Here is a 26744-nt window from a genome sequence, read left to right as displayed (position 1 = left end):
AGTAGGGAGATATAGGCTTGTATCATGAGTGAAACCTAACAGCCTCCTATGTAATTAGCAATGCTTTGCATGTGTGTTATATATGTTCATGTCCATCCCATAATAATGCATTATTTAATAAGCCTTCCGCTTTCCAAACTCTTTGTTAAACTTGTTAGACTACAACTCCCATCACCTCGACCATCATGACCAAAAGCCTTATGAGGGATCAGGAAGTTGTAGTCCAGAGAACATGAGGTTGGAGAAGACTGACTATGGCACTAGAGTATTTTGTGTTAGCATACATAAGGTTACCCTTAGATAAGAGATGCCTGGCTTAAGTACTGGCTAAATTCTGAAGCTGTAGGGAATTCATATTTTACAAGCTAAATTTATTGTGTGAATAAAAGGAGATAACCATAAATTATCTCCTGCCCTTATCTAATTTACAATTCCCCTGACAGATGTATGCACAAAGTTAGAAAAGCAATGAAATGCCTACAACGAAAGACTGAATCATAAAATTAATTGAACTTGCAGAAATGGTGAAGCTGATCAGTTTGGTCAGAAAAAAAATAACAATGATTTTTTTTTCTGGAACCATTATATGGACTTTTGCCAAAAGAATTAAAAAAAATGAATTGATAACTGCGGGATTTGAGAATTAAAAATGAGATGAAACGGCTGGAGAAAAAATTAAGATGACAATCACAACATCCACTGGAGTTGGGGGCCCAATACATTTAAAGTAATAAAGAACTCGATGTGTGTGAAGACCAACACCAGCTAAAGAACTGGCAACTGTGATTTCACATTTTTGTGTCTACATATAATAATAAAATAATATTCAATAGGAAGAAGAAGAGTAGAGGGCACATTTTTAAAAATTTCTTTCTTTCTCATTTCTCTTACAGGAACAGTCTTAATCTAATTTCGTGCTATGATTAAGCTATGGTTTCTACTTATTGAGGGCAATCAGCTGATATCATAGACCCAATTGTTTGCAGCCCATTTGACTTTGCCTAGATGGAGTAACTTAAGAATAGTGACTTAAGATCTGCTAGATGGAGAGAAGATGAAGAGGAACTACAAGAACATAGCCAGAAGACCAGCATCTGGGTTTCTGTATTTGGTATAGCTAACTTGAAACAAGAAAAAGAGTGTCACCCTAGAACAAACAATAACAGATCCATGCTGAAGTATATACTTTATCTTAAACCACAGTTCTAATACACCATCTAGCTCTGTTTACAAATAGTGTTATTGTCAACATTTAAAATTCTTAAGCATACTTGATAAACAGAAATAAGTGATGCCGGAAAAAACACCAGAGGCACATCAAACTCAACCAGAAGGAACATTATTGTGACACCCTATTAATTACTGACCAATTTGTGTCCAACAGGTGACCAGGAGATATGCTGAATATTATGTGGTAGCTCATATTCTTTGACAAAAACACTACAATGGGAAAAAAAAATCATGGAATGACATAGTGTTTTCTTAATTCATATTTCTAATTAATTATTCAGTGCTTACATAAAATTTAGAACCTGTACTTTTAGGACAGTTGATGAATGCTTCCCCAAACTATGTTCATTCTTTATTGGTGAGAGTATCTGTGACAATGATATTTCGACGATGTTAATACTGACTATTGGTATCTGAACTTTTTGATATCCAAAATACTTTGGGATTATTATCCTATTTAGTAGGAAACCACAAAGGAAATGAAAAGGTGCTACAGGGGTCTATAAGAAGCCCACAAGGAAGTCGTAAGTACACTGACACATTTAGTAGACATTTCCCAGTTACTGCTATTGATACATTTATTTATTTTATTTATTTAAGAAAATTTTTATCAGAGATTCTTGGTCTTCTTTGGGCTTGGTTGTTTTCTTGCAGACATTTCATTACTCAGATTAGGTGACATCATCAGTGCTAGTGAGAAACCCTTACCAAACCATTGGTTCATTAGTTCTGAATTCTGACAACAGTGCTAGTCCAGCCCAATGAAGATTGTTCATAAGTGACTGATAAACAGTTTAAGTGGAATTTAATACAATTAACAGAGAACAAAATGAAGCATTCCAGTACACGTTTGGGAATATCATTAGAGATAACAGCTCTGTTTGAAATCTATTTTCTTAAATGATTTAATGGGTCTCAAAAAGAGCATTGCATAAACTTAAACATTAGTAATGTATTAGTCAATAGGAAAATAAATCTGTCTTACCCTAATATAAGATCATAAATGTGATAGGATGCTGTGTAAGAATACCGCCAAAGCTGAAAAGGTTACAATGGAGAGAGAAAAACCATTATATTTGCTAAATGTAAAACAAATAATCTAATCTTCAAAATGCTTTCTCTTGAGGTCTTCATTCCATTCATTATCTCTATTTTATTAAAGACAATGCAATCAGGTAAGCAATGTTCATAAAAGCTCTGCGAGTATTCACAGTGGTACTATCTTAGGAGCAGTCATCATTATTTTTCAGCCACAAAGAAGCTTTTCAAAATGCTTTTTACTGATGTAAATACTATTTCCAGAAAAGGAACCAATTTCTCACTTTGTGATTTAGACATTGATCAGCATTATGATTATGGAACGGTGATCCCACTAGATAGATAGATAGATAGATAGATAGATAGATAGATAGATAGAGAGAGATAGAGAGAGAGAGAAAGATATATATATATATATATATGTAGGTCTTTGGTTATTCGGGTCTTCTCCCACGTAAAATTGGAAGTGTCTTGGCGACGTTTCGACGAAGTCTCATTCGTCATCTTCAGGCTGGTGTTCTCGGCTTCGTGCTTCCAGGAGCAATGTGAGATCGCAGCTATCTCTTCCTTTTAACTGCTAGTGGGGGTGTGAGCTGATTGGGTGGGGACTTGGCTGTGTTCTGATTGAGCTGAGCACAACCAAGCCCCCACCCAAACAGAACACACCCCCATCCAATCAGAGCACAACCAACCCCCCATCCAATCAGAGCACAGCCAAGCCCCTAACCAATCAGAACACACCTCCACCCAATCAGAACACAGCCAAGTTCCCACCCAATCAGCTCACACCCCCACTAGCAGTTAAAAGGAAGAGACAGCTGCGATCTCACATTGCTCCTGGAAGCACGAAGCCGAGAACACCAGCCTGAAGATGACGAATGAGACTTCGTTGAAACGTCGCCAAGACACTGCCAATTTTACTGGGAGAAGATCCGAATAACCAAAGACCTACATACAAACACCCGCGAAAACCTGAGAAAACATATATATATATATATATATATATATATATATATATATATATATATGTATGTATGTATGTATGTATGTATGTATGTATGTATGTAGGTCTTTGGTTATTCGGGTCTTCTCCCACGTACATACAAACACCCGCGAAAACCTGAGAAAACATATATATATATATATATATATATATATATATATATATATATATATATATATGTAGGTCTTTGGTTATTTGGGTCTTCTCCCACGTAAAATTGGAAGTGTCTTGGTGACGTTTTGACGAAGTCTCATTCGTCATCTTCAGGCTGGTGTTCTCGGCTTCGTGCTTCCAGGAGCAATGTGAGATCGCAGCTATCTCTTCCTTTTAACTGCTAGTGGGGGTGTGAGCTGATTGGGTGGGGACTTGGCTGTGTTCTGATTGGGTGGAGGTGTGTTCTGATTGGTTAGGGGCTTGGCTGTGCTCTGATTGGATGGGGGCTTGGTTATGCTCTGATTGGCTGGGGGTGTGTTCTGTTTGGGTGGGGGCTTGGTTGTGCTCAGCTTAGTCTGAGTTGCAGGGGGATTTGAGCTGGTGAGCTCCATTGTTGTTGTTTGGCTTCGTGTTTGTGGCCGTGCGAGCTCTTCATGGTGGGTGTCAGTCTGCTTCATGTATGGATTGGAGGGGTTTAAAGTGGCTAATGATGCAGCTGCGGTCTGGCTTCTGGTCCTTGGTCGTGGCTCATTATCAGTGTGGGTTTGAGTCTGCTTTCTGTGTGGATGTGTGGTGGTGACATCATGTGTGGCTCTCGTGAGTGTGGGTCTGGTGTCATTCGTCGTGTTAGGGACTCATTTGTCAATAAGGGTGACCCAATCAGAACACAGCCAAGTCCCCACCCAATCAGCTCACACCCCCACTAGCAGTTAAAAGGAAGAGACAGCTGTGATCTCACATTGCTCCTGGAAGCACGAAGCCAAGAACACCAGCCTGAAGATGACAAATGAGACTTCGTCAAAATGTCGCCAAGACACTTCCAATTTTACGTGGGAGAAGACCCGAATAACCAAAGACCTACATACAAACACCCGCGAAAACCTGAGAAAACATATATATATATATATATATATATATATATATATATATATATATATATATGTATGTATGTATATATATATATATATATATATATATATATATATATATATATATATATATATGTATATGTATATGTAGATATATGTAGATATATATATGTAGATACTGTAGATATATATAGTGGAATCACAGTGGATGTATATATATATATATATATATATATATATATATATATATATTCTTACAAGTTGTGTGCAGAGGCTTCTGTGCATGCGCAGAGACATCTGGGCGGGTGAGCGGAGCCTCCCGCCACCGCCGCTACCAGTTCGCCCGACCCAGGGCGAAGCGGGTAGCAACCCACCACTGGAACTGGTAGTAAAAAAATTTGAATTCCACCACTGGGTTATCTACCTGGGGCCTTCAGGCCTTAGGAAAACTCCTCAAGATTAGAAGTCAGTGCACAAGAGCTAGTCTGGCAGGGATGAAGGGCTGGTTGTTTATCCAAAGCAAAATATGAGAAATTCCTACTGCCTACTTTGCAGTAATGATTGTTTTGTTATGGAGGCTAAGAAGGATAATGAAGGAATAATGAAGGAATGCTATGAAGGATAATGAAGGAATAAACCAAGGCCTTGCTTCAACTTCCTTTCCCAAAGAATTCCTTCAATAAATTTTTGTTAATGCCCTGAAAGTAATAGAATACTAATCCCAACTTTTAAAAAATAATACCTTAGAATAGTTGCTTTCCAATAATATAAATTTCTGATCTGCGGACATTGCGTAATTTGTGGCATTCACTTCTTTCTGAAAGATTAAAGCATCAAATAGTAGCCAACACGTAACCATCTCTTAGATTAAATTAAGCTCATAATTTTGAAACAGCGGCCATACATACAAAGGTGCGATTTGTCAAGATAGTGGTCGACTGTCCTGATTCGACATTGTGAAGGATGACATTATCTTTTGACTGATGAAGGTATTCATTTCCTTCAATGGAAAGAGAAATGGGATTGTTCAATATGTTTCATGGAAATGCTATCTTGTTGCATTTCTCAGGCAATCAGGCATTTAATTGCTTACTTCAAAACCACAGGCAAGCAATTTTCATGTAAGTAAATAAAGGAGCTATGGAGGAAACGTAAAAGTTAAAAAATGGTGCTTTGATCTTGTAATTCTGAACAGGCAAAAATGACATCAACGCTGAGAAAAATCAAATATTTGCAGATTTTTTAAAAAAAAATCTCAAATGTTCTTTGTAGAGATGAGGAATAAATTGATTGAACCCACAATTGAAGGTAAATTTTGCATTTTTGCTCTAATACCTAAACTTTTAAAATTTGATGTATATCCCACTTTCCTACTATGGCAAGTATTTGATTATTATTATTAATGCTCCTGAAACATTTTGCATTGTAATTCTTCTTTAAAATATAAATACATATATATATTCTACACAAAAACACATATACTCATGAAAACAATATATACATTTCATATTGGGATTTTTAAAAACTAAAAACGGAATATTCATCTAAATTGCAAGTCCATCAAAATACGTTCCAAATGCTTAAAACCAAAGCTCATATTTGACAATTGAACTTCATGCATTCACAAAAAATAGAACAGAACATAAATTGAAACATCATCCCTATTTTTGTCTTATATAATGTAACTGATTGATAAAAATAAGAAAGAAAAAAATAATTCCTTAGTATCAGCCAATTTGCCTGCACCAAAAAATAAATAAAAATAACAATTTAAAAAATCATGCAAATGATGTTGTTTATCACTTTAAAAGCCCCAGAGATTATGAAATACTGAATTTAGTTTTTAGACTAATTATTTAGGTTCTGACCAAGTCTAGAAACTATGTGGTTTCAAATAAAATACTCCAGGGAACGGCAGATTTAGCAGTTCTGGGCACTTGTAACACTTCTTAACTGTATAAATTTGTACAAGAATCATGATTATCTAGGGAAGCAAGATCATCATCACTATCATCTTCCTATCACATATAAACTGTTTCTCACAAAGAACTTTTGGGTTTTATACACATATGTTGCAATGGTTTTATCTACAATTTACCTTGGAAGCAAATCTTATAGATCTTGGCTCCTCAATGATTCTTAATAGCACTGCTGATTAACTCAAGTCTTCCAATTCTCTGCACATTTTAAATTGGCTGATTGATTTAGTCGATTGTTTGAGATACCATGCACCCTGTCCCTGCACTGTCTTTGAACTACTGAGGGTAAGAAACCACAATTTAAACCCAAACAATCCCATAAAAAAAATAAAAATAAAACAAAACCATCACTTTTAGCAGATTAAAAAAAACATGCATTTCATGTTCCACCACTGCCCCATATTATCCCATAATTCCAAATTAATTTCACGTACCTGAAACCCAGTATGGAAAAAAGGTTTTGTAATTGAAATCTCCATCCAAATACTCATCCAGTGTAAATGGTCTGGGATTATTTTGTTCGTGTTTATCTTCAGAAAGAAGACAGAAATGACAGATTAACAACAGTTCACACAATATAGAGGAAATTGCACCTAGAATGCTGTATTTTTCGTTTTTTGAATAGGTAGCTATTTCAGGTTCATGGAGGTTGCAGTTCGAAAGAAATCAAACAGAAAAGTATGTCAGATCGAAATGATGCAAGATGTGCCATCCTCAACTCATTTGAAAAATAAGCCTGGTTATTTGAGGGCCACTTTCATTGGTTGGTTTTGGCCAGTAAGATTGGGCAGAATGTGTGCGCTCCAGCTTGCCTTATAATTAAATAATGTCTTTTATCAGAACCATAAATGGAAGCATGAATCCTCTGTTGTTATACCTTCCCTATGGAATAGCATTCTGCCAGAGATCCACTTGGATTTATCTTCATAAATCTCTGGAAAGTTGGCTCTGCCTTGAGGCAGAGTGGAGCTGAGTCCCTTGTTGGTACAATATGTGTCATTTTATGTTCTGGATGTCCATGATCTGTTTCTTAAATTTTATTGTTTTCTTATTTTTAAAGGGTAAGCCACCCAGAAATGTTTGGAATCAGGCAAACTTTACATTATTTCTGGAATGCTATTTCTGTAAGTTGAGTAATGATAAATAGTTAATGTTAGAAAATGCATTTCCAACATTTGGGAAAGATCATTTTTAGCATGTGAATGGTAATGACTCAAGGCTAATAGTATGAAATTTTTACAATGTGCATGCCACTAGCAAGATGAAACTTTGGCTCGTGCATTTCAAATAGTGGAGAAATGCACGTTGTGGATATCAGCAAAGGTACTCTGAGACTCCCAGATGTGTTAACATCAGCACCCAATAGATTCCAGGTGTTCAAAATATTATGGGAAAACCATGACATTGTTTTGGCACATGTGAGTATTAGAAAGCCAAATGGAATTCCATTTTTGTTTTTCTTTGTGGAATAGATTTGCTATACTGTATATATTATATATATATATATATATATATATATATATATATATATATATATATATATATATATATATATATATATATGTGTGTGTGTGTGTGTGTGTGTGTGTGTGTGTGTGTGTGTGTGTGTGTGTGTGTGTGTGTGTTTCTTCTAGCCAGGTTTTCCCTACGTAACCAAGGTTTTTTGTAGCTCCAGCTCAGTAGAATCACATCTACTCAGTTCTGGGCTTTTTTCTTTTCTAACAGCTAGCAAGCTCTAACTGCTAGGTGGGAGACCTAAATAGATCCATTTCTAGCTCTCCCACCTAGCAGTTAGAGCTTGCTAGCTGTTAGAAAAGAAAAAAGCCCAGAACCGAGTAGATGTGATTCTACTGAGCTGGAGCTACAAAAAACCTTGGTTACGTAGGGAAAACCTTATATAAAAATATCTGTAAAAAAAAGGAGGAAAGTCACTAATGAACAGTACGGTTGAATAGCCAGAAATCCAGTACTTGCAATTCTTGTACTTTTGCCATGATTATCCTTGGTTTACTCAACCAAAATTGTACAGTATACATTGTTGTATTTAACTGATACAATGATGGTATATAACTATGCTTTGGGGTTCCTCGTTTCCATTTTTTTGCAAAAACCGTGAGTCGTTTTCGTAAAGAAGCAAACTCTTGTGATGGTTGGGGATGGGAGTGGAGGACAAACATTGGACAGCAACCCTCTAACCTAGTTTCAGAAAGATGCCTGTTTAACTTGAAATTAACCAGACTAAATACACAAAGCAGTAATCCACCAAGAACACTAAGAAACTGTCTATTAAGAAATAGATTCTAGGGAACAGATTCTGAAATTCTTACAATTTCCTGCAATAAAATACGTAATTTGACACATCAGCCATCTCACTAGGAGCTCTGGAAGGAAAAAGGTCATAAATTAGACTCACATTCTCTTCCAATGGTCATGTGAGTCAGTCTTTCTTTTATAATCACAGGGTCACTTGCTAATACATGTTATTATCTTTAAGCTCTGAATAATTTATTGACCTGCATAAATTCCTGTTTTATGCTTATTTGTGGAAATTTCTTTTTCTTGCCCCTCATGTGACAGATGATTCAGATAGCTTAGGGAATTCATCATGTTCTCTCTCTCACACACACACACACACAAACCAGTGGTTCAGAAAACAAAAAAATAAGGGACTGTGTACAATTTGATGCAAGAGTACTGTATAAGGATGGTGCAACTGCACACGTACACACAGACACATTCATCATGCTATTCCTTTTCAGTAAGCAATATTATGCAGAGCTTGGAGAAGCAGTAGGAGAAATAGCCAGCCAAAGAAATTAAAGGCATGGTATAAGAAAATGCACAAGAAACATAGTTTAAACTAGTTTACACCAATACATTCCATAATTTGGACTTCTCCTGTCTTTTCTATCCTTGCAAACTCTCAGTGATTTCCCTCACCTCCATACAAGGTTTCACACATTGTTGTTTGTTTTTTTAAACTTCTCACCTTTCTATTTTTTAAGACCTCAATCTCATCAACTCTAAACCATGACTTCCTGTTTTCCTCTTCCTCTCAATCCATTCATTCTTCCTTGATGTATTTGTTTTATAATTTGATCAAATTATAAAACAAATGTACTCAAACAAAAACAAATGTGACAACCAATCAAATATGGTTGGTTGACACTTCAAATGTATTCAAACAAAAATATATATGACCAAGCACCTCAACTTATTCCTTATGTTCAAAGCACTCCTGAATGTATTCATATTCGTTCATGCATCACCAATTTATTCTTGACACTGCTTTTTCTTATTTTACACACACTCTTCTTCAATTTCCCATTTTCATGGCCTTTAACTTACTTTTATGTTTCTCCTAGCAAATCTGATTCTCACTTCTATATAAAAAGGTGGTACATTATTATGCATAGCTAATTTTGCTTCTTTCGAAAAGGATTCAGTTCTTGAAACAAACCGTAAACTAACTTTCTATCAGCATTTACCTATCCTAAAATATCCCTATTCATTTCCTCATCTTTAATAAAAAAAAATTCACCCAACATTTTCTGGCATGCTGTAATATTATTCTTTTCACTAAATTCCAAAGCAGCTTTCACATCCTTCTTTTCTATATCCATTTCCCATTTGTTCTATTGGAAAAATTATCTTCTCCTATAAATTTGTCATACAGTGTTCATGCTTTCTATTCCAGTGGTTTTAGTCTCATTTATTTTATTTTTTCCCATGTCAATTTCCCATAAAATCCACTCCAAAAATATATACATTCAGTATCAGTCACCACTCTGGTATCTTTCACTGAATTTCTCAAATTACCAAACCAGTGATCTTTTAAAGTTATAGTCATTTCTTTGAATTAACTGATGCTTATATCAATATTCAAAACAAACTTTTTTTTCTGAACAGATACTCACCAAAGTCACCATTTTCATTCATTCTTGGGTTCCTAAATGATTCAACACGTTTTCTGTTCTCTCTATTCTTTCTCTCATTGATATTTCATACCAGTATCACTTAGCAATGTTTCATCTATGGACTATGTTGATTCTGAACCCTGCACAATTTCTCCCAGAATTCATCTTTGATTCTTTCATTCCTGGAGCATAACATGCAATTACTGCCAACCTATGGATTCATCCTTTCATATCCACTCTCAACAACTCTCGACCATTCATATATTCTGACATATATTTGAGCTTTTTAATGAAACCTGGATCTTCACTTCCTCACATGCACTCATCAACTACATACACTTCAGAGGATCAAAAACCCTAGTTTAGCTTTGCACAGCCTTCCTTTTCTCTTTAGTTTTGCAGATATGTAACATATATATATATTTTTGGAATGGTGGCACAGTAGTTAGAATGCAGTATTGCAGGTTAACCCACTGCTCACTGCCAGAAGTTCAATCCTGACCAGCTCAAGGTTGACTCGGCTTTCCATCCTTCTGAGGTTGGTAAAATGAAGACCCAGATTGTTGGGGGACAATATGTTGACTCTGTAAACTGTTTAGAGAGGACTGTAGTGCACTATGAAATTGTATTTAAGTCTAAGTGCTATTGCTATGTTTTGCCATTTGTTTGTTAATTCATGCTATTTTGTGTACTTCCATTCCAAAACAATCCTCCATATGCCACGGTCAACACAAGTTGAGTCCATCAGCTCTATCCTCCAGGTATCTAACATGACTTTGTTATTCAAAGTTTTCAAATAATACTTTTTATTACCAGTCCTAGCTGCCCTACATAGCTTTCTTTGCTTAATGGAAAGTACAATACCAGTCACTTTGAATATATTGGTACTGACATATCCTAAGCATGCTCAAGATGTTTTATACTTTTTCTCGATCAAAAGACTATACTGCAAGCCAACATACTGCTACTAGCATCTCCCTTACCATATAAGAAGGACCCAGATGGTTGGGGGCAATATGCTGACTCTGTAAACTGCTTAGAGAGGACTGTAAAAGCACTATGAAGCGGTATATAAGTCTAAATGCTATTGTTATTGCTATATGCAGTGTATTGGCACACGACTTAGGAGAAACATGGAAAACAAATTACCAATGCTATCGGGTTAGCAAGCACCATCACCTCTTGAAGGAGTTCCATTCATGCTAAGTAGCCTTAGAGGCAGGAACCCACTTCAATCAGAGGTTCTTTAAGTCTACCCAAGATGCAATGAAGAAAGAAGAATCTGTAGCTTCTTGTGATTATTCCATGCAAGGAAAGCATATGTCAGTTCATGGCTGTGCAATGACACTCCTTCTAGATCAGAGGCAAAGTGGAATGAACAGGTGATTTCCCCTCCCCCCCAAGTTTTGTGGAGCTGTCTTCTCCTGATCTCATTTCTTCCTGAAAAAGTACAATTCAAATGTAAGAGGTATTGAACATGGGCAAATTCCACTTGAATTTGTACTGCCATATGCTGCAAATGTCGCACGGGACGCGGTGGCTCAGTGACTAAGATTCTGAGCTTGTCGATGGCAGTTCAGCGGCTTGAATCCCTAGTGCTGTGTAATGGGGTGAGCTCCCATTATTTGTCCCAGTTTCTGCCAACCTAGCAGTTCAAAAGCATGTAAAAAATGCAAGTAGAAAAATAGGGACCACCTTTGGTGAGAAGGTAAGAGTGTTCCGTGCGCCTTTGCCATTTAGTCATGCCGGCCACAAGACCACGGAGACATCTTTGGACAGCGCTGGTTCTTCAGCTTTGAAACGGAGATGAGCACTGCCCCCAAGAGTCAGGAATGACTAGCACATATGTGCGAGGGGAACCTTTACTTTTATGCTGCAAATCTAAAAAGTTGTGGAGTGGTAAAGCTCATTAGATCCTTGATTAATATCCTGCCTTTATATATCATGAAGCAATTGAAACTGCCAAGAGTTATTATAAATCAAGATAGTCCAGGAGGGATAAGGTTAAGGAAAAAAAAAAAGCCAAGATGGCAACCATTACACAATCAAAACCCTGCCCCCCCCTTTTAACATTGCATGTGTGTGTTGATTGTAAAAAGGGTAGGCTTCTATTGTGTGACTGCGGCCAGCATCTTGACTTTGTGACCCCAAACTCTGGGGCAGTGGTGGGATTCCATTTTTTTTACTACCGGTTCTGTGGGTGTGGCTTGGTGGGCATGGCATGGCTTGGTGGGCGTGGCTTGGTGGGCGTGGTAGGGGAAGGATACTGTAAAATCTCCATTCCCTCCCCAATCCAGGGGAAGCTTACTGCAAAATCCCCATTTCCTCCTGATCAGCTTGGTAGGCAGAGAATAGATGAGGGCAGGCCCAGTCAGAGGTGGCATTTACCGGTTCTCTGAACTACTCAAAATTCCTGCTACTGGTTCTCCAGAACTGGTCAGAACCTGCTGAAACCCATCTCTGCTCTGGGAGCACTTGTTACTAGTGCTTGTTTTTTTATTTTTATTTTACTCTTAATGTATATTATTTTCTTTTGGAATTAAATTAGGGCTTCTTCCCAAACATAACATAAGGTTAGCTGAAGAGAAGAAGATATCCATAATTCCACTTAGTATAGATCTAAACTTCTATAGCCTCTCTACTCTCTACAATCACTTTTAACTATTAGCTCCTTCACACCTTTCTGGTTTGATGACTGTTGCCCTTTGTAATACGAAAACATCTTTATTTTAACAGGTGTGTGAAGCATATCTATGTTTTGTAAATGGTAATGCTTTGGATTCTTCCTCCTGAAATAAATAACTATTAGTTACTATAGAATAAACATGTCACTTCCACTGTTGACACAGCTCCTCACCAGCACTAATGCAGAAGAAAACTGTCAAGACAAATAAACACAACAGGGAATATAGGTACACTATCATATCAAAACAGATGGGCTGCACCTTATAAGAACTGGGAAGAATATATTCAGAAATTGACTGGCTTGATTTATCAGAAGAGCTTTGAACTAAAATTGAGGGGGGCTGGTGACCATTCTTTAGGAATATTAGGATCTAATTCCAAGCAAAAAAAAAACCCTACACAGCCAATCAAATCAGGAGGTAGGGAGGGAAGGGAAGGACAAAAAATTCAGATGCAAAGTAGGAGATATAGGAAATCATACCCAAGGTCAGTCATAAACGACTCAGATGCCTATACTCAAAGTTTAGGGAACAAACATGGCAAATTTGAAGTACTACTGCACGAGGGCAGGTACAATATAGTTGCTATTACCGAAACTTAGTGGGATGAAACCCATGACTGGAATGTACTGATAGAAGGATACAACTATTCAAAACCAACAGATCTAACAGAAGAGGAGGTGGAGTTGCATTATATGTAAGGGATCACTTCCTTTCTACAGAGGTAGAGGTAAGAGAAGGGAACTAGAGGACAGCTATACTGGACTTAATTCTTACTAACAGAGAAGAAGTGATGGAGGGGATTGAAATTACAGGAACTTGTGGGAGAGTGATCATGTCATATTAGAATTCAATATAATACAGACACAAGCATTATATTGATGCTTGTCAATATAAGACACATAGAACATAATCATACCAGTGTCTTAAACTTTAAAAGAGCTGATTTTAATAAACTCAGGGAAAGCTTGGGAAAGATCCCAGGGATGAAAATCTTAAAGGGGAAAACAACTGAAAAAGCTTGGGAAACTCTGAAAAATATGATTATAAAAGCTCAGTCCGGCTGAATACCACTGAAAAGAAAAACAAGAAATCAGAAACCAGCATGGTTACACAAAGAACTCCCTGACAAATTGAACGAGAAAACAGATACTCACAAAAAATGGAAAGAGGGACACATAACTAAGGCAGAATACCAACAAATAGCCTGAACCTGCAAAGATGAAGCCAGTAAAGCTAAGGCTCAGAATGAAGTAAGACTTGGAACAAATGTCAAAAATAATTTTAAAAAAAGTTTCTTTCATCACATAAAAAACAAGAAAAAAGTCAAGGAATCGATCGGTCCACTAATGGGAGAAGATGCCAAGGAAATAATAGGCACTAGCGAGAAAGCAGAAAGGCTTACCATATTTTTTGCACTATAAAACGCACCGGACCATAAGACACACATTAGCTTTAGAGGAGGAAAACAAGAAAAAAAATCTGCCTCTGCCTCCCAGCATCCATCTGGTATTCATCTGGCTAGTGTCCTTGCAGCAAAAAGCAAACAGCCTGATCAGCTTCAGCACGTTATCGCAGCCCCAGCACATGGCTTGTCAGGACTCCGCTCCATTGCGCCTACCACTGGTCAATTGAGCTGCTGCAGCTGGCTGGGAATGCTGGAGCCTTCACTGCTGAGCAGCTGATTGGCGGTTGGATCAGCCTCCTGGAATACTGTTGGTCAGCTGTTCTAGGCAGCAGGGATCGCCACCGCTGATCGCCGCTGCTGCCGTTCACCACTGCTGCCATTCGCCACTGCCTAGAACAGATGATCGGCAGTATTCTGGGAGACCGATCCAACTGCTGATCAGCTGCTCGGCAGCGAAGGCTCCAGTGTTCCCTGCCACTGGCGAATGGCGGCAGCGGTGACAGGCGGCAGCAGCGGTGACAGGCAGCAGTGGCAAACCAACCCCCCTCCCCCCTGCCGCAATATTCGCTCTATGCACAGACATTCCACCCATTTTTTTTGGGGGGGGGAAGTGCATCTTATAGTGCAAAAAATACAGTAATTCATTTTTTGCATCTGTCTTCACCCAAAAAGAAACCACAACTCAATTTACCAAAAACTAAACTGTAAAGAAAGACTAAGAATGCAAATTAAAATAAGCAAGAAAAAGGTAAGAGAACACCCATCTTCTCTAGATGGATTCAGATCAGAGGTCACGACAGATTACATCCCAGAATTCCAAAGGAACTGGCAGACGTGATTTTGTAACCATTGAACCATATCTTTCAAAGTTCCCTGGAACACCAGGGAACTACCTGAGGACTGGAAAAGTGCTAATGTGGTCCCCATCTTCAAAAAAAAAAGCTGGGGGAACAGATCCAAGAAACTACACACCAATCAGCCTGGCATCAATACCTGGAAAGATCCTGGAAAATATAATCGATCAACAAATCTGTAAACACCTAGAAGCAAGCAAAGTTATAACCAAAAACAGATCATGCAAAACAAATCTTATTTCATTCTTTGAAAAGTGACTAAATTAGTGGACCAGTAACATGCTGTAGACATAGCATACTTGCATTTCAGTAAAGCATTTGACAAAGTAGACCACAATCTACTTTGTGGTAAGCTAGAAAAATGTGGGACAGACAGCACCAATACCAAGATGGATTTGTAACTGGCTGATAAACAATACTCAACATGTAATCATTAATGTAACTACATCCACACGGAGGGGCTTAAGCAGTGGGGTACCTCAACTTTCCATTTTAGGCCCAATACTCTTCAATATCTTACTAAATGATCTAGATGAAGGAATAGAAGGGGAACTCATCAAATTTGCAGGTGACACTAAACTGGTAGAAATAGCCAACACTCCAGAAGATAGGCTTAAGGTATAGATGGATCTCAACAGATTTGAAAACTTAGCCCTATCTAACAAAATGAAATTCAATTTAGAGAAAAGTAAGGTTTTACATTTAGGCAAGAAAAACCAAATACATAGGTATAAAATAGATCAACAGTAGTAACTGTGAGAGAGATCTTGGAGTCCTAGTGGACAGTCATTTAAATATGAGCCAGTGGTGTGCTATAGCAGCCAAAAAAGTCAATGCAATTTTAGGCTACATTAATAGAGGGACAGAATCAAGATCATATGAAGTATTAGTACTGCTTTATAAAGCTTTGGGAAAACCACACTTGGAATACTGTAGGAAGTTAGCACCCACCCCTTTCCTAGAAGAACGAAATATTTTAGGAAATATTAAAAAGGCAGAATATTATATTTCCCTGGATGAGAAATGGAGAAACATGTTTTAAAGACAAAGCAGCTTCCTGCCTCCCCCACACACACCTTTGTTAATGGGCCATAATCTGCAACACAATAGCAACAGAAACTAACACAATAGGGCCCATCTAGCAGCAGAAACTCACCACATGTGACCTGGGAAGCACATGTGACCATCAGCCAGCAAGGCTAGCTAAGACACCCCCACCCCTTGGGAGTCTGACAACCAATCAGGATATTCTTTCTGGGCCCCAGGAAGTTCAAAGCCAGGGAGAGCATAAAAATCCGTGGACTCGCTGTATTTCGCCCTTTTTCTTTTCAGGAACTCAAGCCATGTGATCTTGTCCACCATTAAAACATCTTTCCAAGCAGTCTCCATGTTTCCAGTGTCTTTTTCCCCACTTGGAGCAGAACCCAGAAGGATATTTCTTCCAACAATACTATATCCAGTTTTGTTTATCACAATATAAAAAAAGATGTTGTGAAGAGCAACAAAGATGATGATGGGTCTGGAAGCTAAAACATATGAAGAACAGTTGTTGGAATTGGGTATCTCAAGTCTAGTGAAAAGAAGGACCAGGGGAGACATGATAGGAGTGTTTCAATATTTGAAGGGCTGCCACAAAGAAAAGGGGGTCAACCTATTTTCCAAATCATCAGAAGGCAAGACAAGAAACAACGTATGGAAACTAATCAAGGAGAGAAGCAACCTAGAACTAAGGAGGAATTTCCTAACTTAGTCTTTCATTTTACTAGACTAGACATATCCAATTAACCAGTGGAACGGCTTGCCTTCAGAAGTTGTGGGTGCTCCAACACTGGAGGTTTTTAAGAAGAGACTGGACAACCATTTGTCTGAAGTGGTATAGAGTCTTGAGCAGGGGGTTGGACTAGAAGACCTCTAAGGTCCCTCCCAACTCTGTTATTCTATGTTCTATGTTCAAATACTGAGCTGGCAGGAAATGTAGAAGATGAAGGTTTTTAAAAAGCTACTTACCCCATTAGAAGTCCAGTGACTTTAAAAAAATTAGAATTAAAAACTTATATAGTACATTTGGTTTTTTTTAAAAAAGACATTTCCATTGCATAAAATTATGGATTTGTTATCAGTTCTTCATTTGCTGTACATGCTCCATACAAAGAAATTCCCTCATTAATTATGTGTTTGTATAACATCTTTAAACGTAAAACATCTTCTGTTAATTGCATGTTTTGTATTAACCTTTAATCAATGTTGTAAGACTTGTCTATGCAGTCTCCAGCAGTTCTATGAAATATCTATTCAAGTAAGGTTTGTGCTCATTATTTGACATTATTTCATTTTGCTGTAACCTAAGTCCATTGTAGGCAAAAGGTGAATGGTGAATTTCTGGTATCCATTTATACTAGCTCTTAGGTCAGACAGGTGTCATGTAAATTGCATGTTTACAATATGTTCTATATTGAAAATAAACTGTATTGTGTGAAGAAATTGTGATGATTTTGGCAGCAACCTCTAGTATCTACCATAGTACTGTGGACGATGCCTGAGTCTTCAAACTAGATCTGTTTACTGTCACTCAATTTTATTTGTCAAAACAAGATCAACTTGGCTAAGCAAAACTTCAAATTGGCGTACGTTTTTGTAAACTTCAGTTAGAACAGCCTTCCCCGAATTGGTGCTCTGCAGATGGACGGAAATGACAAACTCCTGAATTTCCTGCCACTATGTCAGTGGGAATAATTGGCCCAGCACAACTAAAGGAAAAAGCTAAATCAAAACCTCTTGGTCCTCTGATCTACTTCCTCATTCTCCACCTTTTGTATAAATGAAAGAGGAGGCTTTTTAAAAAAATGCATTTTCAACATGCTCAGATGTTACTTTTGTCTTCTCGTATCATAAGTTCCAGGATTAAACAATAGGACAAAAACAGTTTTAAGTCCTAAAACCACTGATGAGATTCAGTCAGTTTTAGTTCTAGCCACTACAGGATTGAAATATTAGTATTTTACAACTGTGTGCAATTAACAGAAAGAGACCGTGTGCACAATTGTTAACATTTAGAAAATACTTCTTAGCTCAGTTTCAGCAATGAAATATTTAGTGAGTTGGCAGATAGGCTTTGCATGCCTGCCAAAGGTCCCAGATTCCAGAATTATCACTTAAGGGTTTAACCCATGGAGCTTTTTGGCCATGAGAAAAGATTAAGCAGAGTCTGATAGAACTGTTCAAAGTAGTGCTTAATGCTTCTTCTTAGACAACATTAATTTTGCTCAAACAGACACCAGGATAGCTGAGGAGTTTAAGGTCTCTATATTATATATATATATATATATATATATATATATATATATATATATATATATATATATGTATGTATGTATGTATGTATGTATGTATGTATGTATGTATGTATGTATATATATATATATATATATATATATATAAATATAAAACTACCAGAAGAGGGTTCCCCCCCCATTACTGACTGCATAGTGCTTATAACAATATAGCATAATTTTAAATAGTAGGCTAATGAAAAATGCAGCTGTATATGGGTGTGTATGTACATGCATTCTTCCTTAGTAAGTTGTTCTATCTTCCATTTTTTAGAAAAATGAACTGTTTACTGAACTTTTTTTAAAAAGAGGGATGATCCCAGGTCCCCAATGATTTGGCTCAAATCTGTACGAGGAAGGCAATCTGAGGGGTATGTAAAGTAAAATGGTGGGTAAGAAAGGTGAACCATATTAACACTCTAGAACTTGTATATTACAGGTATTTCTCAACTTGCAATCCATTGTTTAGTGACCATTCGAAGTTACAACAGCACTGAAAAAAATGACCTATGGTCATTTTTCACGCTTAATGGACGTTGCAGTATCCCCATGATCATATGATCGAAATTCAGATGCTTGGCAACTGGTTCATATTGATGATGGTTTTAGTGTCCCAGGGTCACCTTTTGTAATCTTCTGCCAAGCAAAGTCAAAGGGACAGCCATGAGAACCCCATTACTAAGTTAACAACTGCAATGATTCAACTTAACGTTTAACAACTGTGGAAGGGGGTAAAATAGGGCAAAACTCATTTAACAACTTAGCAACAGAAATCTGGGGCTCAATTGTGGTTGTAAGTTGAGGACTAGCTATATAAGCTCTTTAGAAGGCCAGATCCTGAAGATGAAACTCAAATACTTTGGTCACCTAATGAGAAGGAAGGTCTCACTGGAGAAGAGCCTAATGCTGGGAAAGATTGGGGGCAAAAGAAGAAAGGGACGACAGAGAATGAGGTGGCTGGATGGAGTCACTGAAGCAGTAGGTGTGAACTTAAATGGACTCCAGAGGATGGTAGAGGACAGGAAGGCCTGGAGGAACTTTGTCCATGGGGTTGCGATGGGTCGGACACGACTTCGCAACTAACAACAACAAAACTGAGCCCAACCAAAAGCAATGCATGAAGCAAGGTTGTTTAGCATAGAGTTTACACCTCGAACTGAAAGACCTTGGCTTCCATGCAATGCAAAGTAAATGCAAGTAAATATATCATTTGAAAAGATCCTATGCATTGATAGCTCCAAACATTTCTCTTTTACTTGGATACAGACACGTCTGTCCAGTATTTCTAAATTTTATCCGATTTACAATTTTGCAGAGTTACAAATATTTGCACAAATATCACTAAATACAGTAGCTTCAGCTTAAAGGGGGGGAAATGATGTTGTGTGCACACCAATGCTGTCCAGATTAGGGTGTTGGTAAAATAGGTTATCATGCACACATCCTAAATTCCATCTCCCCCCCCCAAAAAAAATTCTCTGCAAATACTTCCAATGATGCAAAATGAAGGAAATATTTCTCTCGTCACCCCATCCCTCCCCTCCAAAGTTAACATACCTTTAGCAGGAATTAACACAATGCACAGAACTAACAAGGAGAGCAAAAGGCAGGAGATCACTCCAACTAGGATTTTCAGCTGAACCTGCAGGAAAGAAACGAGCCCAAATTTTCACATCGTTCATTCCCTTCCTCCTAAGCGTACGGCATTTCTGCAACAATTTTAGTCAAGTCCTGCCAACTACAGAAATCTTAAAGTTTGCTTTTCAACTTTTCTTTCCTTGCTTGAGCATGCTTACGCATCAAGCGTTTCTCCACAGCGGAGCACCAGACACAATTTAAATTGCCCAGATTCCGATACTTAAGTTTTCGTTTTGTTTTACAGACCTTCATGCTTCCTGTTGTCTTAAAAAGTCCTACTGCTTCTTGCTGTTCTGAAAGTTGGTCACTAACTCTCCCAAAGCAGTTTGAAAAGCAGCTAGAGCTGCTGACCGAATAGGAGACTGACTTTTTTTTTTTAAATGTGTTTTAATAAGCCATGCCAAATTTCAAAGGTTTTCCATACAATTGGAAACAGATTTTTAAGGGCGTTCTAAACCCCGCAATGAACTGTGGGTGGCTGCAAAGGGTCTGTGTCATAACTCAAATCTGCTTACCCAAAGATTTACTGAATTGTATGACTCAGCAGCAAATTTAGCATGTACTACTTACAGCATGTTTTGGAATTATGGAAGATAAGATTTAAATTAAGATCCAGTCATAGTACAATCAAGACAAAGAAAATCCATTTTATCTGTTGGCTGACATATAAAAATAGAGTGGAGTATGTCTCGGTATCTGTATATAGAAACTTGGGATTTATACTTTGGGAAGAACGTCACTGGCTTCCCTGGGAAAAGGATCAGGGAGCTGATCTCTCTCTCTCTCTCTCTCTCTCTCTCTCTCTCTCTCTCTCTCTCTCTCTCTCTCTCTCTCCCTCCCTCCCTCCCTCCCTCCCTCCCTCTCTCTCTCTCCCCTCTCTCTATCATCTATCTATCTATCTATCTATCTATCTATCTATCTATCTATCTATCTATCTATCTATCTGTAATTCCAGGAGAGCTGCTGGCATTTATAATAAATATTGTTTTAGAGAGTAATGGTTTTACCAATGTGTTCCAAAATATCACGATTCCAGTTTCTTGTCAAAAACTTTTAAGCTCACCACTGTATATTGGAGAAGGCACACAGAGGTGTGTGTGTGTATCAGACAGAAGGCATGCATTTAATTAAAGAAATCTTACTTCATTCTTACTTGATGATAAGATCCATTGATCATAATGGGGATACCTTTTTAAGAAACCATGATGAATGAGCACACAAATAAGAAGAAACTCTCATTTAACGTGTCAAGGGCTGAAGGGAATGAGAGAAAATTCAAGTTGAATCTAGGATATAAAGGACTACAGTAATGCAAAACAGAGTAATTCCCCTTTTTGCACAGACCCTTAATATAATATTCAGCTTTGTTGATGTCAAATTTCATTTAGGCTGCAATCCATTTGCACATATCTGGGAACAAATCCAGAGGAACTCAGTGATATCTACTTTTAAACAAGAATGCTTAAGATTAGACTGCTGGTTCCTCTTAGAATCCGTCTTAATGGCAATATTTCAATTTCCTAAACCTGAGACTGATGACACCATTGAAATGTGAATAAAATGGAAACACCCAACATACAGAGCGAATTTGAGCCACCTCCTCTTTCACAGGATTTATTCTTTTCCAATTACATTTTCAAGTAAGAATCTTATCCAATGTGGTATATATCAGATACCTTGGCACTAAAACTCCAAGAATTCCCAACCAGTCTATCAGCTGGGAACTATCAGAGCATTTATATGGAACTAGGCCCCAAGCTCATTAGGGGTTGTTTTCTTACATAATGTTAAAGATAGTCCACGCAGATATTACATATTATGCAACCAGGGAAATAAAAATATGTAGAGTATGATTTCTAAAACGTATGCCAACAAGTATTGCAAATCAGTTGGGATACAAAGAAGGGAGAAATCAGAAATTTAAAAATTTACCTATATTATTGTTAGGGCTGGTTTTCTTTTTCTTTTCTTTTAGCATCTATAATAATACTGTAAAGATTTTGGCATTAAGCTCAAAAAATATGGTTCTTTTTTCATAAAAATAGTCTACCCTGGTATTATTTACTAATATTATATCGATAATAGTATACCTCAGCAATTATCTGTTCCTTCATAGATATCTCTTTTTTAAAGAAACACACTTTTGTTTTCAAGAAAATAAAAGAATTATAGTAAGACTAAAAAGCAGTAAGGTAAAGAAGAAAGAGTATTGTTGCTGTACTTTTTAAAAGAGGGAAATAAGCATACTATATATCTTTAAAAGAAACAATAAAGAGCATTGTGCCTTTTGAAAAAGGGAAATGAATATACTGTATTCATTTCCCTTTTTGAATGAATAAATACAGGATTCATTCAAAATCTCTATTCTATTTTGAATACAAAATATTCAAAAATATTCAAAAATAATGAATACATATTTCTACTTCTCTATTTCTCTCTGTTTCTATATGATACATCATTACTAAATAAAGTTTCAAGTGGTTAAGAAAAACATAGTCCATTCTGCTAAGCTGCGCACAATGGTCCATCATAAAACAGACAATCTGTGGCACCCCAGTGGTTGTTGAACTACAATTCCCAGCATCCCATACTACTTGCCATGAAGCCTAGCAATGATAGAGTTGAAGTTCAGCAATTTCTGGAGGGAGACAAATTGCTTATCCATTGTTTAAAATGAGACATGCTTTCCCTTGATTGTCAGCAAATGACAGATGTTGCTGTCAATTCATTGAACAAAATGAGAAGCAATAACCCAGGCAATTTTTCTTCCACACAGTCCCTGTCACTAGTACAGTTAGAGTCAAAGGTGTCACTCAGAGAATGGCAAGCAATGAGGCAATATATTATTACAGAAATCTGGCTGTAACATTGCACAACTGTTTCTTATTTTAAAATATTTTGTACTTAGGAGGGGATAAACCTGACTACAGATACATCCATAATATTGGTAGTATAGTCTAAACTCACCTAGCTTCATCACTGCGGCTGGGAAACTGGAGTTAAAGGGCTTTCATAAGGGATTCAGTCTGAGAACAAGAGAACCTGGCACAATCTTTTTTTAGTGGTTCCTGAGACTTGAACAACTGCATGGATTTGCAAGACGTTATAGTTCATTCCCTCCCGAAGATATTTTGATAAGGTGAGTTTACCTTAACTGTTGATGTTGTACATTACTGAAACCACTGCAAAAGCATATACACAGAGCTCACGGTGTGCATGGCCTGAAATAAACAAATAGCCTTGCATTGCAATGCTCGACCTACAATTTTGCTGATTTTGACCTCCCTGAATCTGCTCCACTGCAGGCTTAACATAAACAACCAAGAACCAAACTTAAAAATGGTATATATAATTTGTGTTCCAGAGTGTTCTGGCTTTGGTAATGCATATGCTCACCTCCATTTTCTTGGCTTTCTGCTTCTTTATCCTCTTTGCTAGGTGGTAGGTGATGCTTCCCAAAATCCAACAATAGCCAGTTTACTGCTGAGTAGAGATAGCGCAAGACTTTTTTCTCAGTTGCTAGAGTCTAAAATGAAATAAAATGAAACCTGAGATCACAAAGAGCCTTGGTAGTACAGTAGTCTAAGGCACCCTGTTATTAAGCTGGTTATTAAGACCAGCTGCCTGCAATTACTGCAGGTTTGAATCTCGCCAAGGCTCAAGGTTGACTCAGCCTTCCATCCTTTCTAAGGTAGGTAAATTGAGGACCCAGTTGTGGGGGCAATAAGCTGACTTTGTATAAATATACAAAAAGGATGAAGGCTATTGCTGAGCACATTGTAAGCCGCCCTGAGTCTCCGGAGAAGGGCGGCATATAAATCAAAAATTAAAATTAAATTAAATTAAAGCTCAAAAAGAAATAACAATACATTGTCCAATGCATATTCAAGAGGAACATTTGCTGTCTTGCTATTGAGAGAGATAGATTTTTACGCATGTTCTAAATCCGGGGTCCCCAATCCCTGCTCCGTGGACCGGCACCAGTCTGCAGCATGCCAGAAACCGGGCCACGCAAACAAGTGAAGCCCCATTCATGAGATGCAGGTGACACACAAAATCACGACCCCTCCGGTCCACGGAAAAACCTCTCTCCCCAGAACTAGTCCCTGGTGCCTTGGGGGCTGTTGTTCTAAATAATAAGAAAATGGGGGCCATGGCTTCAAAGGAAGGGCACTCTCTAGTCTCCCAAGTCTGCGGCATGAAGTCAGAAGTCAGCTTGGAGACATTCATGGTCATTATGGAGGATGTGATTCTTGAAGAGACAGTCCTAGAACTTTTCTATACTGCAGCTTTAAATGGTTTCCCTTCTCTGTATAAACTGACTGGGAATGAAGCCAGCTTGAGAAATTGTCTCCCGTTTTCCACCACTTCCCTTGCTTTGGACACAGAAATGGCTTGATGTTCTGTCTGGACCACATCTACCACAACCCTAATTGGTGAATTCTCCTGCTTCTTTATCCTTCCAAGACTGGAGAAGAAAAGGAAAGGAAAAGCGATAAAGGCAGAAAAAAACTAAAATTTAATTATTTTTCCCTATCACTTGGGCTAGAAGAGAAAGTAGAAGAATCCTTGCCAGCTTTATCTTTTGATCTTTTGTTTAAAAAAGATTTATCTGTTTGATAGGTAAAGCAGGAAAAGAACAAAGCCCAGCTTTTCACCATTCCTTTGGTGAACCTATAATAATATGAGGTAGGGAGCAGAGACCAGCAACTGGTCTTGCCACCACAGTGCATAGCAATATCTAGAGTGGCCTGCCATGAAATGAAGCATTTGTTTGTTTGTTTGTTTGTTTGTTTGTTTGTTTGTTTGTTTGTTTGTCAAACATGTACAAGATAGCAGGTATAAATACGTACATGGACATGAACAAAGGAAATGAATACAGATAAATCGGGACAATAGGACAGGGATGGTAGACATACGGGTGCGCTTATGCACGCCCCCTTTACGGATTAGGAATAGGGTGACGAACAATAAGTTTAATAAGCATGATGAGCAATAAGTTTAGTTCAATCAACCTTATTTTATTTATTTTATTTTATTAATCATATTTGTATACCGCCCTACTCCCGAAGGACTCAGGGCGGTGAACAGCCAAGATAAAATACAAAGACATACAAAAGTTAAAAAACTATTAAAAACAGATTAAATAATTTAGGCTCAAAAAACAAAATTTAAGACATCCAATTTATCTAAAAAACATTTTAAAACCCAATTTAAAAAATTAAGAACCTTAAGTTGGAATGAATTACTTTAGATTTGTAGCAGGAAAGGATAGGTGGAGGTTGCCTTCTGGGGGCAGGGATTGGGGGCAGGCAAAGGATAATGTCATGCATGACTCATGATGTGAACAATGGCTAATACTAGAGCTGGTTGAGCTTGTCATGTAGATCGGCTCTTAGTGTCAAGCGTCCCATGACATGGATCCTGGGTTAATCCAAGCCACTCACAAGATCCCCCTGACTAGCACAAGAAGAGATATTGTTAAGCAGCAGGATAACCGTATATTACAGCTAGCACTCCATATCATCAGACTGTTTATTAATGAAGGTAACCTCTATATTAATTATCTTATCCAGCAACTAGAAGCCAGCTACATTCATGCCACTAAACTGGGAAATAGGTTTGTGCCAATCTTACTATATGGTAGACAATCTTGTTATTACCCAATATAAGGTGATATAAAGAACGCAATGAGTGCCCTGGCAATGTTGCCAAGACAATAATTGATGATCAATTATCAAGAATGTTTGATAATGATCTTCTCTAAAAGATTCACAATACTTAGCTGGTCCATCAACAGCTGCACAATTGAGTAAGTTAACATCTTCAAATATTTTGCCAAAGCCAACGAGAGGGGCAAAGGAGTACCTTGACCATTTTGCAATTCCACCACACAAAGGAAATCCTTTATCTGCCACCATCAAACTCTTTCAGGGACTTGGTATCATAGCCAAGGATTCGGACTCTTACTCTGAAGAAGTTGCTCCATTGAACCTGTGGAATGCCAGCCTCAGGACATTCTGAGTCTGATCATATACAGGCATCATCAGAACAGCTGGGTGTTATTGTCAGATGATGAGGTATGGCTCCAAGCCCTTAGATTCAGCATGTAAAGTGGAGAACAGAACAAAGATACTCAATGAGGCTCCTTGCCAAGCAAGGGAATAACTTTCTTGATTAGAGAAAATTGGCTGCAACTTAATTTAAGAAGCAGCCCTGACCCATGTTTCTCCGTTAGAAACAACTCTCTGATCTCTGATGTAAAAAAGATGTGGAGACTCTAGAAAGAGTGCAAAGAAGAGCAACAAAGTTGATTAGGGGACTGCAGGCTAAAACATATAAAGAACAGTTGCTGGAATTGGGTATGTCTATAGTTTAATGAAAAGAAGTACCGGGGTGACATGATAGCAGTGTTCTGATATCTCAGGGGTTGCCACAAAGAAGAGGGAGTCAAGGTATTCTCCAAAGCACCTGAAGGCAGGACAAGAAGCAATGGGTGGAAACTAATGAAGGAGAGAAGCAACCTAGATCTAAGGAGAGATTTCCTGACAGTTAGAACATTTAACCAGTGGAACAACTTGCCTCCAGAAGTTGTGAATGCTCCAACACTGGAAGTTTTTAAGAAGAGATTGGGCAACCATT

General features: G+C 37.8%; 1 protein-coding gene across 1 annotated transcript in view; it reads right to left on the bottom strand.

Annotated features, from left to right (window-relative positions):
- FAP (fibroblast activation protein alpha) overlaps window positions 1-26146 on the bottom strand; it is a 64828-nt gene extending 38682 nt beyond the window's left edge. Inside the window, exons 1-8 of the mRNA XM_070934167.1 lie at window positions 26073-26146; window positions 24426-24570; window positions 23499-23628; window positions 6707-6901; window positions 5202-5293; window positions 5036-5110; window positions 2216-2268; window positions 1368-1440 (exon numbers count right to left, since the gene is read on the bottom strand). Of these exons, the coding sequence (XP_070790268.1) occupies window positions 1368-1440; window positions 2216-2268; window positions 5036-5110; window positions 5202-5293; window positions 6707-6901; window positions 23499-23628; window positions 24426-24570; window positions 26073-26146 (837 nt within the window). The remainder of the gene's footprint in view (window positions 1-1367; window positions 1441-2215; window positions 2269-5035; window positions 5111-5201; window positions 5294-6706; window positions 6902-23498; window positions 23629-24425; window positions 24571-26072) is intronic.
- Between the last annotated feature and the right edge of the window lie 598 nt (window positions 26147-26744).

Source organism: Pituophis catenifer, unplaced genomic scaffold (assembly GCF_029215685.1).
Source record: "Pituophis catenifer annectens isolate HBS135680 unplaced genomic scaffold, rPitCat1.0.hap2 SCAF_1, whole genome shotgun sequence".
Classification (NCBI taxonomy): Eukaryota; Metazoa; Chordata; class Lepidosauria; order Squamata; family Colubridae; genus Pituophis; species Pituophis catenifer.
The sequence above is the reverse complement of the archived record's forward strand: the minus strand, read 5'-3'. Positions and strand labels throughout refer to the sequence as shown.